General features: G+C 40.5%; 2 protein-coding genes across 2 annotated transcripts; both read left to right on the top strand.

Moving 5' to 3' along the window:
• Window positions 1-342: 342 nt before the first annotated feature.
• Window positions 343-5,716, top strand: mocos (molybdenum cofactor sulfurase). The gene is made up of 15 exons (XM_061690386.1): window positions 343-463; window positions 560-649; window positions 738-804; window positions 912-1,556; window positions 1,660-1,736; window positions 1,810-2,009; window positions 2,109-2,225; window positions 2,318-2,677; window positions 2,771-2,933; window positions 3,052-3,139; window positions 3,486-3,610; window positions 4,121-4,217; window positions 4,368-4,497; window positions 4,596-4,700; window positions 4,904-5,716. Exons 1-15 carry the CDS (start codon window positions 352-354, stop codon window positions 5,003-5,005), a joined length of 2,478 nt encoding a protein of 825 aa, XP_061546370.1. The 5' UTR covers window positions 343-351; the 3' UTR covers window positions 5,006-5,716.
• Window positions 5,717-7,036: 1,320 nt separating this feature from the next.
• On the top strand, window positions 7,037-14,339 carry LOC133410037 (lysophosphatidylserine lipase ABHD12-like). Its single transcript, XM_061690760.1, has 13 exons — window positions 7,037-7,255; window positions 8,291-8,403; window positions 8,474-8,579; window positions 8,660-8,779; window positions 8,894-8,924; window positions 9,022-9,067; window positions 9,309-9,438; window positions 10,642-10,679; window positions 10,750-10,829; window positions 10,926-11,008; window positions 11,126-11,204; window positions 11,336-11,457; window positions 13,540-14,339. Exons 1-13 carry the CDS (start codon window positions 7,179-7,181, stop codon window positions 13,559-13,561), a joined length of 1,047 nt encoding a protein of 348 aa, XP_061546744.1. The 5' UTR covers window positions 7,037-7,178; the 3' UTR covers window positions 13,562-14,339.
• The last annotated feature ends 1,396 nt before the right edge of the window (window positions 14,340-15,735 follow it).

Below are 15,735 nucleotides of genomic sequence, written 5' to 3'. Positions count from 1 at the left end.
GAAAGACTGTGGATGTGGCTTTTGTCACGTGATTATACAATTATTTTCTCACCTGTTCATTATTAATGAATATCTAGCCTCTGTCTTTGTGTGTCTGGGGCAAAGTCCGCGGTCACAAAAAAAACAATTGGGTTTGAGTAGGGTAGTCAACTTGCTATAGTCTTGTTGTAGCTTTAACTTTAATAGCATTTGTTATTAAAGTTAAAGTTACAACAAGACCATGACATGTGAAACTGACCACGTGGTCAGCAGACTTTGAGCGTGGAAATCAATCAGTAACTGTCTTTTCTAGCGCCTGTTAGGGTTTAGCTGTGTCAAACGCAGACAGTTCGCTGTATCGCAAGAAGCTCGATGGACTTCCACAAACTTAACTCTTTAGAAACATTCAAGGAGGCGTGGAGTTGTTATGGTTACGGAGAAAACCTGGAGGACGTGCTTGAGGGAGAGTTCACTCGAATTAAAGGTTAGAATTGTGCCCTGTTGTGAATTGCTGTGAGAGCTTTAAAGTTAACTGACTGCACACTGCACAGCGAAGTACAATTCTTGTTATTGTACACAGGCACTGTATATCTGGATCATGCAGCAACTACTTTGTACCCGGATTCACTGGTCAGGAGCTACTGCCTGGATATTTCAAGGAACGTGTATGGTATGTAAAGCAACATTTGTTTTTATTTTTCAGCTCATGTTATTTTATGAAGCTCTAAAATTAATGGATGGCATCATCTTCCTAATAGGAAACCCTCACAGCCACAACCCGAGCAGCAGGTTGACACATGAGACCGTAGAGAGGGTCAGATACAGGTGAGCTCCAATCATGCCCTTAGACACATTCCAAATGGGCCCATGTGCCCTCTTTGAAACTACCTTGCATGAAATGAGTTTTTAAAAAAAAGATCATTTTCTTTCAGGATATTGCAGCATTTCAACACTACCGCTGAGGAGTACTCAGTGATTTTCACTTCTGGCTGTACAGCCGCTATCAAATTAGCGGCAGAAGTCTTCCCCTGGAGGTCACAGACAGAAAACGAGGCAGGCAGTCACTTCTGCTATCTCACTGACAACCATACATCTGTTGTCGGCATAAGAGGTCTAACATCTAACCGGGGAGTAGTTACCCTGCCCGTCTCCCCCCAGGAAGTGGAAAATAGGGCAAAAGACAAGGCTCAGGGTGAAAATGCGGTTTGTCAGACGCCACATCTCTTCTGCTACCCGGCACAGAGCAACTTCTCAGGGACGAAGTATCCCCTTAGCCATGTAGAAGGCATCCAGGCAAGACGTCTTTACCCAGCATGTGACTGTCGAGGCCAATGGTTTGTGCTGCTGGATGCGGCCTCGCTTGTCAGCTGTTCCCCTTTAAACCTACAAGACTGCCCTGCTGATTTCATTCCCATCTCCTTCTACAAGATATTCGGCTTCCCTACAGGTCTGGGGGCCCTTCTTGTCCGCAACCAAGCAGCAGCCATACTAAAAAAGACTTATTTTGGAGGAGGCACAGCAGCAGCTTACCTTTCTGGAGAAGATTATTATGTGCAGGCTGCAAACCTTTCTGACAGGTAAAGCCGTGAACAACGTTGCCAAGCATAGACAATCTCTGAAAACACCATAACTTTGCGCATTCCTACCCTGTAACGTCATGTTACTTTTTTCCTGGATAAGATTCGAAGATGGCACTGTCTCATTCTTGGACATCATTGCCCTCAACCACAGTTTTGAAGCTCTCTACAGGATCACTGGTATGTAACAGCAATACAAAAAAACATGCAGAGGTAAACAACAGTCCTCTGCTCTTTTTTTTTTTTCTTTCAGGGGGAATGCAAAACATACAACAGCACACCTTTGGCTTAGCGCGCTACACTTACATGCTTTTGTCAAGTCTTTGCCATGGCAACGGGCAACCAGTGGCCCAGATGTACACACAAGGCCAGTTTGACAGTCCAAACACACAGGGCGCAATCCTAAACTTCAACCTTATCGACTCTCGTGGAGAAATAATAGGGTATTCTCAGGTGCATACGTTGAATTGCTGATGCCACATCAAGTAAAAAACACTTTGAGTTGTAGATGCATTGGCAGCACTGATGAATATCATAATAATTGTCCAACAGGTAGACAGAATGGCAAGTTTGTACAACATCCAAGTGCGCACTGGTTGCTTTTGTAACACTGGAGCCTGTCAGAGCTTTCTCGGGATAACAAATCAGCAGATGAAGCGTAACCTGCAGGTAAAAAAAGAATTGTGACATGCAATACACTATTTCAATATATGTGCTTGTTGAATGAAACTTTGTTTGTTTTATTTGTTTATTTTTTTAAGGCTGGCCACGTCTGCGGAGACACCATCGACTTGGTGGATGGGCATCCCACCGGATCTGTTCGTGTGTCATTTGGCTACATGTCAACATTTGATGACTGTCAAAAGTTCCTGAGTTTTGTTGCCGAGTGCTTTGTGAAGAAACCAGTGGCAGTAGACCATACGAGAATAGAGAGGCTTAGAGCAGCTAGCGCATCAAATGAAGAGAAAACAGTCAATATCAATGAAGTGAAACACAAAGTTGAAGAAAAGAAGAAAGTTTCACAGAAGGGATTTGAACCTGTGCATCCAAACAGCCGTGAGGGGGCTTATACATTGACCAACATCTACATATATCCCATCAAATCATGTGGTGCATTTGAGGTGTGACCATCCCCTTGGTGTTATTCTTTCACTTTTGGTCACTATCTGCATTATAACATTTCTTTAAACGCTACATTTTGTAATGTATTCTAGGCCCATAACTGGCCAGTAGGACCTCAAGGTTTACTATATGACAGAGCCTGGATGGTGGTAAATGGAAATGGCGTGTGCTTGAGTCAGAAAAGAGAGCCACGTTTATGCCTCATTCGCCCACAAGTTCATCTGTCCTCAAACGAATTGTTCCTGCAGGCATCAGGTCAGTCAGTCTCTCTGAACGTGACACACTGCGCAAGCAAAAGAAAAAAGAAAAAAAAAGAGCTGTCAATCAGTCTGTAATTTTTCTGTCTTAAAGGATTTTTCCCACTGTCCTGCAGGGATGCATACCATTTCAGTTCCACTGGAAATCAGGACTGAAATGCACGCAAGCTATCCAGTCTGTCAGAGTAAAGTTTGTGGTGATAGGTGAGTTGTTGACAGGAAACAAATCCTATTTGTTTGATATTTATACTTGCAGCTTGTAGCGTTGCATTTTCCTTTTACAGCAATCTAGATGGTGCTTTTTGACTACAAATGACATTTTAAGGCCTCACAATTTCAAACGAATCTTTCACTTTTCCCCATCTTTTATGGGAATGGGAACAACGAGTAAGAGGTGTTGTTAATACTTTTTGATGACAATGTTTTTTGAAACGGCTACGTAGATGATTCTTGGATTAGATATTGCACAAAGTTTACTACTTTCTGTTTCTGATATAAAATTCAGTATCCCCAGGATCTCCTAAAAAAACAATTCTCCTGCTTTGTCCAGGGTGGAGACTAAGGACTGTGGTGATGAGGCTGCATCGTGGCTTTCAGACTTGCTTGGACAGCCATGCCGCCTGATAAGACAAAGTCCTGATTTCACTCGATGCATGAAAAATAAGTCTGATACAGGTAATTGTGTCAGAATTTTACTGTGCTTCATATTAAAACACTTCAAGTACTATCTTACCACTAAGGCCACACTATAAACTCAATCCATCTATTTCTGATAGCACTTATCCTAATCAGGGTTACTAGTGAACTGGGGCCTATCCTACCCCAGCTAACTTTGGCTGTGTTACATTGTACACCCTAAATGTGTTGCTAGTCAGTCACAGGGCACTCTTAAGACAAACAACCATTCACACCAAACACCAAACCTCAGAACTGTTAGGTAGACATGCTAAACCATTCGTCCAGTGTGCTGCCCACTCTATGAATCCCATGCTTACCTTGTTTTAAGTAGCAATTACTCCCTATATAATTGAGCGTGCACTGGCTCAATACTGAATAACAATACAAATGTTGAATGTGCAGTTTGTGTGCAGTATTTCCTCCATCTTGTAGCGTACACTCATTGAGGATTTCCAGCAGAGATGAGTACCTGAAATAGATGGGTAATATAAAGTATTTTCCTTCCAGCTGTCACCTCCCCATCGCTCTCCCTGGTGAATGAAGCTCAGTATCTCATGATCAACCGTGCAAGTGTGGAGCTCATTCACAAAGTAATGAGCAGCAGGTTTGAACACATGATGTCTTATTCAAAATAGACAATGTGCACTTTGTGCAGTGAAAGACGTCAGGATGTGACGCCTCCACATTTACATAACATTGGGTAATTTCGAGAGTGCAATATAATAACATGCAATTTCCGCAATTCCTTTCAAAGGCAAGACTACCCCGAGCTTGACACACAGAACATCATCAGTCGGTTCCGATCCAATTTCGTCATTGCAGGGGTTAAACCATTTGAGGAGGATAATTGGTCAAACTTGATTATTGGCAACATTCGATTCATGGTGAGCTGACACATTGGGATATGAAATGACGACTGCTAATGTGTCAGAGGTTGAGTCTTAAAAAGATAAATATTCTTCTTGTGTGATAAATCAAAAAGGTCAGAGGTCAATGTGTTCGATGCCAAATGGTTGGGGTTGACCAGAGCACTGGGACCAAAACAAAGGAGCCTCTGATGTCTCTTTCTGCATACCGCAATGGAAAGGTGAGTCAAGGGTTTTCATCACATCCATTCCGACATTCTTGTGTTTGTGTGCAATTCTTTTTTTTTCAAATTGTGGAGTAATAAACATACATATATGCACTCCTCCCGTTTGGAAGTTTTAAAAAAAAGCTAAAAGAAATATTAAATTCTTAGTAGAATATTTGGTTCCACATCATGCAGATTGTTATTTCTGGAATTTCAAGGTCACATTTGGCGTGTACTTGACCAATCAGTTGCCAGGTTCACCGACAGCCAGCGTCCTCAGTGTTGGCTCCCACATACTGCCAGAGCCCCAGGCTTCTTAAAGTGGTCATCAATAACATCTCTTTCCTCTGCAAACACAAGGAACTTACCATAGACATAAGGGGAAATTCTATCATGATTGCAGTTACCTGTTGAGTATGCAAAGGGATGTTATACAATATGCTGTTTTATTTTGGTGATGTCCATGGCCCTTAAAGCGTGTCAGTCGATGGAATCCTGAAAGATAACCGGACAAAATTGTTAAAGGTTTTTTTCAATGTCTGAGCACTGAGTGGCGGCACGGTGGACGACTGGTTAGCGTGTCAGCCTCACAGTTCTGTGGACCCGGGTTCAATCCCCGGCCCCGCCTGTGTGGAGTTTGCATGTTCTCCCCGTGCCTGTGTGGGTTTTCTCCGGGCACTCCGGTTTCCTCTCACATCCCAAAAACATGCATTAATTGGAGACTCTAAATTGCCTGTAAGTGTGTGTGTGAGTGCGAATGGTTGTTTGTTTCTATGTGCCCTGCGATTGGCTGGCAACCAGTTCAGGGTGTACCCCGCCTCCTGCCCGATGACAGCTGGGATAGGCTCCAGCACGGGATAGGCTCCAGCTGGGATAGGCTCCAGCACGCCCGCGACCCTAGTGAGGAGAATCGGCTCAGAAAATGGATGGATGGATGAGCACTGAGTCTCCAGTGGTGTGAAAAGGTGTTTGCACCCTTCCTGATTTTTTATTTTTTGCACCTTTGTCACACTTAAATGTTTCCAATGAATAACGTGTGCTGCTGTTTAATAAATGATGAACGTTCCCTGAAGTGTCTCTCTTATATGGACCCACGCATAACACAACGCCAAGCGAAGTGGTGATTTATTACCTGGATGACCCCTCACGCCGCCCCTTGATTGACAGCTGAAAGTTCAACGAGATTTTTTTCCCCCCCCCCCGACTGCATTCAGCAGACACGCTCACAACACCTGGGAGAACATCTCGCCTTTTCCCCATTTTGAAGCCTGATGTCATATATTTGCCAATGTATTTATTCATTCAAATCTGGCAGGCTTGTTCACAATTCCAAAATCTTCTGGGGACTTGTAAGTATTGCAAGTGCAAAGTATTAATTACAATTGTTTTCAAGTTGAATGAGCAACTCCCGGCACACACAAAATGTCATAAGCCAGGCTTGATGCAATCACAGGTGCTCATTTTAACCTGCTCAACAACTCTTCCTCTGCTTATTCCCGTGGAGTTTAATGTTGTTTTTATTCCAAACACACAACTCATCCTGCTGCCAGAAATCCAAGGCAGACTTTTCCCAGGGAAGAAGAAACTACCAGAGAGATTATATCTACTCTCATCATACGTTTATTGCCCCCCTCCAAATAAAAACAACAAGTGGTTAGCAAAGCTGTATTTCCTGAAAAAAAACATTGAGGTCAGATTGCTCAATCAACAGGCCACAGTTTTTATAGATTATGTTTGAGGTCATAGTCTAAATCACTATAAAGGTGCTGCTTTGGACCTTATGCTTGAGACGCGGGTTTACATAATTTAGGGTGGGGACCCAAAATGTGTTTTTATTCGGTCACTGCCTGCTGGACCTGTAGTTTTTTTTTAGATTCATGTTAGTTATGTCTGTTGTATTCTTTATCAGTAGTTTATGCACAGTATATGGTGGCGGTACGACAAAGTTTGGGTCCCAGGGAGGAAGCAAATTTCAAATTTTGGAGAGCCCTGAAACGGCTGCTGGACTGCATATTCAAATCAACCACTCCATTTCCTGCATAATCGAACCACATAGTTCATGATCCATGTCTAGCATTTTGTGTGGGAATATACAATTTAAAGAAATACATTTATAGGAGCTCTTTGATTTGAATTCATTGAATCGTCGAGGTCCACTGCACAATATTTTGCTCCCATTCACGAACGCCAATAAACAATTAAAACAATGTATTTTAAATAGATGGAGAAAGTTTTAGTTCAGATACCATCAGCACGGGGACAGATGCATAATTTCATTTAACAATATCCCCCCACCCCCATAAAAGTTCCTTCGATAACAATAGATGTTTTTGCCTCGTGGTACGTGTCCAACGAGGTTGCGCTCACGACTAGTGCCCCCTTAAATTTTAACTCCTCCTCTGTCGCCCTGAAACTGAACTGAACGAACTATATTACAATAACGATGCAATGAAGAGCGTCTAGATAGCGAAGTCACGACCGTTGCTGTTCAAAATGAGACAAAGGACTACAAAGGACGTGTCGACCTGCGCTCACACAACAGCCAAAGTTAAGAGGAAGGACGACCCTCAGTAAGTTAGCGTTTTAGTGTATGTTCTTAAAGTCAGTAAAAATTCTCATACTCTGCTTCACTGCAGGACGTACGCGTCAATTGTGTAATGTCTTGACTAAAAGGTTGGACAATGGACATTATCGCTAGTAATAGTCAAAGCATGTACGATGGAATGCGAAATATGACACTTTCTGTTTCATACAGACAACGTTCTGTACTTAAGCTAGCTAGCTAGCTAGCTCGCCAGCCAGCCAGCCAGCCAACACGCCAGATGATAACTAGAAAAACATCCATCCATCCATTTTCTGAGCCGCTTCTCCTCACTAGGGTCGCGGGCGTGTTGGAGCCAATCCCAGCTGTCATCGGGCAGGAGGCGGGGTACACCCTGAACTGGTTGCCAGCCAATTGCAGACTAGAAAAACAGATTCAGAGTATTCATAGCGTTCAAACGGTAGCTTTGGAAGTTGGTGCTAAATCCGGACAAATTATTCGACTTTTTAAGAGGCAGATGGAATAATGACCTCCTAGATATTTCCCAGTAGGAGTGTGAAGAAGAAATCAGTCTTTCCACTCAAAGAGCTCTTCCGTCATATTACAGTGTTAAATGGAGGGGGGCGATGTGTTGTCCATTAACTGGAAACAGTCTGAAGGGCCCGCTTTTGTGCTGTTGCTTCTAGCAAGGTCAAAGCAATTCCTCTAAGAGTCTTGACATCCCGAACACATCATTCAACTCTTGCACCTTATACTACAACGAGAATTGATGTTTTAGATGCATTGTACGGGAGCAGTATTAATATACCTTTTGTGGATCTTTTTCACCCCTGAGTACAGTCACACATTTATGCTGCATGGAGCCTATCCTAGCTCAGGGTGAGAGGTGGAGTACATGCTCATCCTGGAAAGATCACCTCTCAATCGAAAGGCTGACATTTGTAATTCAACTACATAACATACAAGTTTTGGGACTGGTGGGGATACCAAAATGAAAGTCGTATAATCGGATTATAAACGGATGTGTCTGGTTACTCAAGTATTTTCTCTGTTTTTTGCTTAGGTCCCGGTGGATGAAATGTCATTTATTTGCCCTGTTTGTCATCCTTGTTTTGGTGCCTTTCATACTGATAGTAGCACGGGAATTATTCCAGTACCTTGTTTACAAGTACAGAAGTAAGTGAATTCCCAATATGGATATGAAGCCTTGATTTGCTTATAAAATATCCTTGTCTTCTGTTTGCAGTCAAGGTTCCGCTTTTTGTTGACCTCAGCCAACCAGTTGATTTCTCCCTAAATCACACTATAAACATATACTTAACATCAGAGGAAGGAATCTCTCTTGGTGTATGGTGAGTCCAGTATCAAATTTCAAACAGAAATTAAATTTTAATGAAACAGCTTAGCTTTGTATTGTTTTGACCTGTTCCAGGCACACCGTTCCTGAAGGTAAATGGAGGGAGTCACAAGGGAAAGACATGGCGTGGTACCAAAACACTTTAAATGATGACAGTCCAGTTTTTATATATCTACATGGGAACACAGGCACAAGGTATGTTAGATAATGTTTGTTCATTAGCCAGAAAGTATAGGAAAAGACTCCATCAACTAGATCTGTTCCCCCTAAATCATTAACAATTGTATTTCTTACAAACTGTTTCAACAGGGCAGCTACTCATCGGGTGGGAGTTGCAAAAGTGAGTAATCACCCACACAAGCTATTCACTTTTTAAACAATGATATTAAGTCAGTAGAGCTAATCTGATGGCAAATGAGATTTAAATGTGTCAACAGTTATTGAGTACGCTTGGTTACCATGTGTTGGTGCCTGACTACAGAGGTTGGTGAAAACAAACATTTAAATTTCTTCCTCACTTTTTCATTCCAAATAATTGCAGCAGTCATTATCCTCACATTGATCTGCATGATCGTTAAGGAAAAATTTACCTTTCCTCAGGAATAAATAGCGGTTACATTTTCAGTCAGCCTGTCATACGGTGCAACTTTTCCTTTGCGTGACGGCCATCTAGTGGTGACAAGGAGCAACTATATCTTACTGTCTTACATATGAATCCTGGCAGGTTTTGGAGACTCAAGTGGTGAGCCTACTGAAGCTGGACTCACTACAGATGCTCTTCATGTGTACAACTGGGTGAAAAAACATAGTGGAAGCAGTCTGGTCATCCTCTGGGGACATTCTCTTGGCACTGGGTTAGTTGAAGTTGCAACCGTTTACAGTCAGCGTTAATAAAGCAAAGTACACAGATACCATTTTTAACATCTAATTTATTGGCTCGTATAGTAGATGGTGTTCTGGAAACAACACACCACATACATACAGTAATGACATGCATACAGTAATTCTTTCTCCATCAACAATCGCAAGTCTCCTCCCCAATCAGATCTTTATTGTTGTAACAAGACTGACTTGTGGAAGGCAGTATGGTGCCACAGTGCATCCAGAAGCTTGAAAATGCAAAGAAGGAAGTAGTACAGTAAACCCACGCTTATTTGCGGTTTGGCATTAGCAAATTCATTTATTTACTTTACTTATAGTTGATTTTTTTTTGGGGGGGGGGGGGGGTTATCCTCTGTCATTAAAAAAACTCACCTATTCGCTATTTTTGTGCTCAGGCCAAAACCATTTTTTATATAAGAAAAACGCTAGGATTAGGGAGTGATTCCAAGCACAGTCATTGTCCTTTTTAATGTGGTGAGTTACTTGAGATACATTATGCAAACATTAAAAACAAAACCGTTGCTCCTCTAGTCGTGTCCCACAACACTGAGAGCTTCAGGTCACTTCCTAATTGGGTACTGTTCCATTTCACGTCACTATCACGGCAGTGTCAGTGGCTCTGCTATAATCTTTGTTGCGCACACAAAAAAGGATTTGCAACTGTGAACATTGAACAGGTTTAAAATTTACAAGTATTAGCTCTGATTTATTTCTGAGCAGATAGGGGAGGGGAAAAAAATCACACTAAACACCCCCCACGACACCGGACCATTACTCACTGTAAGCTTTCAGAGACATCCAAGAATCAGGTGCTTGCTTACTTGAGATGAAAGGAGAGAAAATGGTTAAATTCGGCCTAATTGTCGGTACGTGTTTATCACACTTTTAATATTTTTAATTTTTAATATGTTTAACAATAAAATACTAATGCAGTAGTACCTTAATTTGAGTGATCTACAATAAATACACAAATTCAAAATTATTTTCATCTAGCATTTTATTTAACTGCGATTGGCTGGCCACCAGTACAGGGTGTACCCCGCCTCACGCCCGAAGATAGCTGGGATAGGCTCCACCACGCCCGCGACCTTAGTGTGGCTAAGCGCTGAAAGAAATGGATGGATGGATCTTATTTAACTAAGCTTCAAATTAATGTTGCTACTCTGTCTTTGTAGAGTGTCCACTAACACTGCAGTCAAACTTGCGGAGCAAGGTGAGTTCCACTACACAAGAAAATACTAATTATAAAATACAACTCAGTTTCACTATGATTGCATCAGCAGGTATTGTTTTGGATGGTGTGATTCTTGAAGGCACCTTTAATATGGCTAAAGAGAAACTACCAAGTCATGTGTTTTCTTGGGTAAGCGTCGCCAACATTTGTCACTTATGCTACTTCAAAGGTTTATTTTATAAAAAAACATAATATTGACTTTTATTTTATTTGCATTTTTGAAAGTATTACTGGAAATTTCCAGGCTTAGGATACTTTTTTCCAGAGCCATGGGCTGAAAATAAAGTTGTCTTTCCCAGTGAGGAAAAGTAAGTTTTGATTATGGGCAATCCTAATGTGTTGAAAAAAAAATTAAAAATCCTTTACATTGTAATTTGATGTAACAAATAATCACGACCTTAATGTGATTTTGTTTTATCCTGAAGTTTAAGAAGAATGAAAAGCCCTGTACTTTTCCTTCATGCAGAAGATGATCCAATTACTCTCATTCAGTATGCTCAGCAAGTACGTCAATTAATATTTACCAATTTACCAAATGTGAAACGGCTATATTAAATATGTGTGTGTGTGTATGTATGTGCATATATATAATATATATATATATATTTCTTTTTTTTTATACATTTTCCCGCCAGCTGTACGAGGTAGCAGTGAGTACTCAGAATGCAGAGCGAGTCAAGTTTGTGTCCTTTGAAGGTTCTTTAGGGTACCTGCACAATGGATTATACAAAGACCACCGTCTGCCAGACATCATAAAGTGAGGAAACATTTCAGTCACTAAATATTTGAAACAATTACTGTAATTTCTCATGTATAATGCGCACCCATGTATAATACACACCCCCAAAGTTTACTTCAAAATCCTTAAAAACCCTTCTACCTATGTATAATGCATTTTTACAATGCATGATTTTGCTTCTACCCATGATCAAAACAAGAAGTATTATTTCTATTTTGTTATTTTTAAGCACTTAAGTTAAGCACTTTATTTGAACACATACTTTTTGTATTTACTTGCTCTTATTTTGAAATTCACAGCCCTACTTTTATTTAGTAAATGAGAAAACACACAGTTGTGCTCATGTTTGAATTTGCAGAATTTGTAAGATGTGTACAATTCTTTAAAGAAAACATGAAGGACCAGGTGAAACGCCTTTAATTTTATTTCATTGGGATTCAAATTAAACTGTTATTTATTTCAGAAAAGCATTATCATTAAACAAACATAACCATACATAAAGAAATTAATTAATGAATTAATGTTGTTGTTCAGTCATCAGTCGTATTTAAAAAAACAAACAAACAAACAAACAAACAAACAAAATCAACAACATTTCACAAATTCTGTCTGGGTATCTAAACTTATGAGAACAATTGTACATATATTCAATCATATGTACCCCTGTCATATTGGAATGAAAGTGTAGGCTACACCAGGGGTGGGCAAACTTCTTGGCTCAGGGGCCACAGTGACTTTAAAAATTTGACAGGCGGGCCAAGCCAAGACCAGATGCTTACATATATATATATATATATATATATATATATATATATATATATATATATATATATATATTTTTTTTTTTTTTAAAAAGGCATTGTAGTGTTAAGACTTAGATTTACTTTTAATCGGAACAGTGTTGTTTTGTTGATCACCTTTTTTTTGCCAGTGCATCAAAGTTTAGTGTTAGTTTTGTTGTGGCAATTCTCAGAACACAACTGAGGTGTTCATCACTCAGCTAGGATCTGTAGGATGTTTTGTCGGTGTTCATCACACTAAAGGTCTGTTCACACACACATGTAGAGCCAAACACCACCAGCATCATCTGTGCCGCCATCTGGATTTTTGGAAATTTGTCTGCGCTTAATGAAGCATAAAACTCATCCAGTTTGTGAGTTTTAACTTCTTTTTAAAGACAGTATCACATTGGAGATCAATCGGTACCATCTGCAGGTCCGGTGTCGCTGTTTCAGGGTCTTGTGTGACTGAATCTTGGATGGAAGTATATCAGATAAAGGTGTTTTGCTGAGCCTGCAAGCTTAATTTTAACCTCTGAGCCGTACCCATCAGTTCCTGCGTTGATTGGCTGTTAGCATAATCAGCATGCTTTGTAGAAAAGTGACGGCTGATGTTATATTCCTCTAAAACCGCAATGGTTTCTTAACAAATTAGACATACAGCCTTTGACCGGACTTCAGTGAAAAAGTATTTAGTAGTCCATTCTATATTAAACACTCGGCACTCACTGTTGACTTTTCTTTTCTTTGGCCCACTCATGGTTGAAGTAGGGTTCAGAGCAGTAGCAGAGTAAAAACAGAACAGCCAAAGTCAAGTCAATGTATCAATGTAGCTATTGCACTACCTGGTGGAACCACTGGGCATTACAGGACAACCTGGTGGAACTACTGGGAATTACAGGACAACCTGGTGGAACCACTCGTCATTACAGGACAAGGTAAAATGAATGTAGTCATGATCTTTGATATGATTTGGGTGATTCTGTACCAATCTTTGGCGGGCCGGATTGAAATGATCAGTGGGCTGGATGTGGTCCGTGGGCCATAGTTTGCCCACCCCTGGGCTACACCTTTTTCATAACCTCTAGGTGGCATACTAGAATGAAAGTGTAAAGCTTTTTCATAATCTCTAGATGGTAGCATACATTTATAAAATGGGAAAGTCTTTTTCAGTTTCTCCTATACCCATGTATAATGCGCACTATTGACATGACAATTTCTGGGAGGAGAAAATGTGCATTATACATGAGAAATTACGGTAACTAGTCTGCTACACATATGTTAAGGGGTAGTGGCTTAACTGCTCTGTTTTTCTCCACAGAAAGTTTATTTTGTCTTTGTGAAGTGGGAAGACGCCTTCTGCAGACGTTAGTGTGAATGACAGTGATATAATGTTAAAAATATACAAATGATTTGCTTTACCTTAAATGCAGCATTCCATTTATTGTGTTCATTGGTTTATACATACTGAATGTGAATAGTGTAAACATCGTTTGATAATTACTCAAAGCTATAGTAGGTTTGTTCCTTTTACTATGTAACAATGCCTGAAAAACAGTGCAGCGTCGATTGTTATTATTATAGAGCTGTGCATGAAAATCTATTAAGAATTAAGTAGATTATGAAGAACTGATTGTTAATAAATCACGCCTCGAAAGCAATGTAGGCATAAAAGGAGTGAATTACAGTACACTTGGCTGCAACCAGCAGAGCTGTTAGTGATTCAGTGTTAGGTTGCTGTCTGAACATGTAAAATGACATTAGCTATTGGAAGTTGAGCTATAGATGCACGCACACCTCCACTTTGACACAAATCCTCCAGTCATCCACTGGTTAATGCAACACTGGCATCAACACTTTATGGGATTTTCCCATTCAATTAAAAATAATAATTAAAACAACATTTGTGTCCATTCTTAATGCCTTTTTAATATAGCAGAAATTTTAACTTCACCCCTGAATCCTGTTTATCATTACAATGTAATTACAAGAAGTGTCTTTGTGTCTTAAATGTCTTATTTCAAGGATGTAAATTCAATTTTGTCATGGCCCACGTTGTTGGTATGGATTCTCTCAGCGGGCCGTTATGACTGTTTCATCACCTCATAGTATTAATATTAAACAACACATGGCTAATTGGGTGGCACGGTGGCCGTCTGGTTAGAGCGTCAGCCTCACAGTTCTGAGGACCCGGGTTCAATCCCCGGGCCCGCCTGTGTGGAGTTTGCATGTTCTCCCCGTGCCTGCGTGGGTTTTCTCTGGGCACTCCGGTTTCCTCCCACATCCCAAAAACATGCATTAATTGGAGACTCTAAATTGCCCGTAGGCATGACTGTGAGTGCGAATGCTTGTTTGTTTCTATGTGCCCTGCGATTGGCTGGCAACCAGTTCGGGGTGTACCCCGCCTCCTGCCCGATGACAGCTGGGATAGGCTCCAGCATGCCCGCGACCCTAGTGAGGAGAAGCGGCTCAGAAAATGGATGGATGGGTGTATAATTGGTTTAGATATCAGAAGTCAAAGATAATAGTTCAACAATTGTTCAAGTTACTGTAAAAAAAAAAAAAGTTTGTTAACCCCAAAATGATTGCAATATCTGAATGTTAAATTATTAAATATGACTGAAATTTTGGTACAGATTTGATCAAGAATCATGGAAGTTGACTCAAATGATTTGCTTTCTAGGGCCACTTAAAATGGTGTGGTGGGGCGGATACGGCCCCTGGGACTGAGTTTGACTGTCTTATTTTTTTCGACTGAACATTGAGGTGAAAATCAGCATGCTGGATTCATGTTACAAAAAAAAAAAAAAAATGATTACCCTTTTCCACGTCCATATCACCTTATTATTACACACCCTCGAGACTGATCGAACCTAGGTAAATTTCATGAACCAAATATTTATGACAACCCGGCAATGCAAAGAACAGTATATTCTCAGTAAATGTACATTCATAGTATGAACGAAACATGGATTTTTTTTTTCACACGTTACATTTTAATCGCCTTTGCTCACTTGGAATAAGATGTAGGCTTTTTTTTTTTTTTTTTTTACCTAATAAACAAAATGCCCCAAGAATCTACTATTGCAATAATGTATTTTATGGTAAACACGCACGTAAAGTCAAGATCCTTAAATATCATTAAAGTAAAATTCAGCATCACCCCGTATCCTGTTTTAAGTGAACGGATGTCGTTCTCAGTTTTGTTGACTTAATTTTCATACACATTGAAAGCTGAAAAATTAGATCTTGAGGCATGTAATCACTTTGGCGTGCGCATTTGTTTTTGTAAAATGCTAAATAATTGTTCCGAAATGCACCAGCTTATATAGGGAGGCTGGTGGGGACGGTGAACAGATCCACGCATTTGGTTTGGTTTGCAATGTTTCGTATTTCACGTATACACTGCCTTCGTCAAAACACAGAGCTCCGGTCTTGGCGGTCGGATGACGTGGCTGAAGGTTGCGTTGATGCGCAGCCACTGTTTCTTTAATCATCGGTTCATTCAGCGCTTCTC

Source organism: Phycodurus eques, chromosome 11, assembly GCF_024500275.1.
Source record: "Phycodurus eques isolate BA_2022a chromosome 11, UOR_Pequ_1.1, whole genome shotgun sequence".
In the NCBI taxonomy this organism is placed as follows: Eukaryota; Metazoa; Chordata; class Actinopteri; order Syngnathiformes; family Syngnathidae; genus Phycodurus; species Phycodurus eques.
This window is presented reverse-complemented; position numbering and strand designations above follow the sequence as displayed.

Coding starts and splice junctions, on each gene's coding strand:
- mocos (XM_061690386.1), top strand. CDS start 352: ATGGACTTCCACAAACTTAACTCTTTAGAAACATTCAAGGAGGCGTGG. Junction 464..559: donor AGAGTTCACTCGAATTAAAG/GTTAGAATTGTG, acceptor TATTGTACACAG/GCACTGTATATCTGGATCAT. Junction 4,218..4,367: donor CACAAAGTAATGAGCAGCAG/GTTTGAACACAT, acceptor TTCCTTTCAAAG/GCAAGACTACCCCGAGCTTG.
- LOC133410037 (XM_061690760.1), top strand. CDS start 7,179: ATGAGACAAAGGACTACAAAGGACGTGTCGACCTGCGCTCACACAACA. Junction 7,256..8,290: donor AAGAGGAAGGACGACCCTCA/GTAAGTTAGCGT, acceptor TTTTTTGCTTAG/GTCCCGGTGGATGAAATGTC. Junction 9,068..9,308: donor GTTGGTGCCTGACTACAGAG/GTTGGTGAAAAC, acceptor GAATCCTGGCAG/GTTTTGGAGACTCAAGTGGT.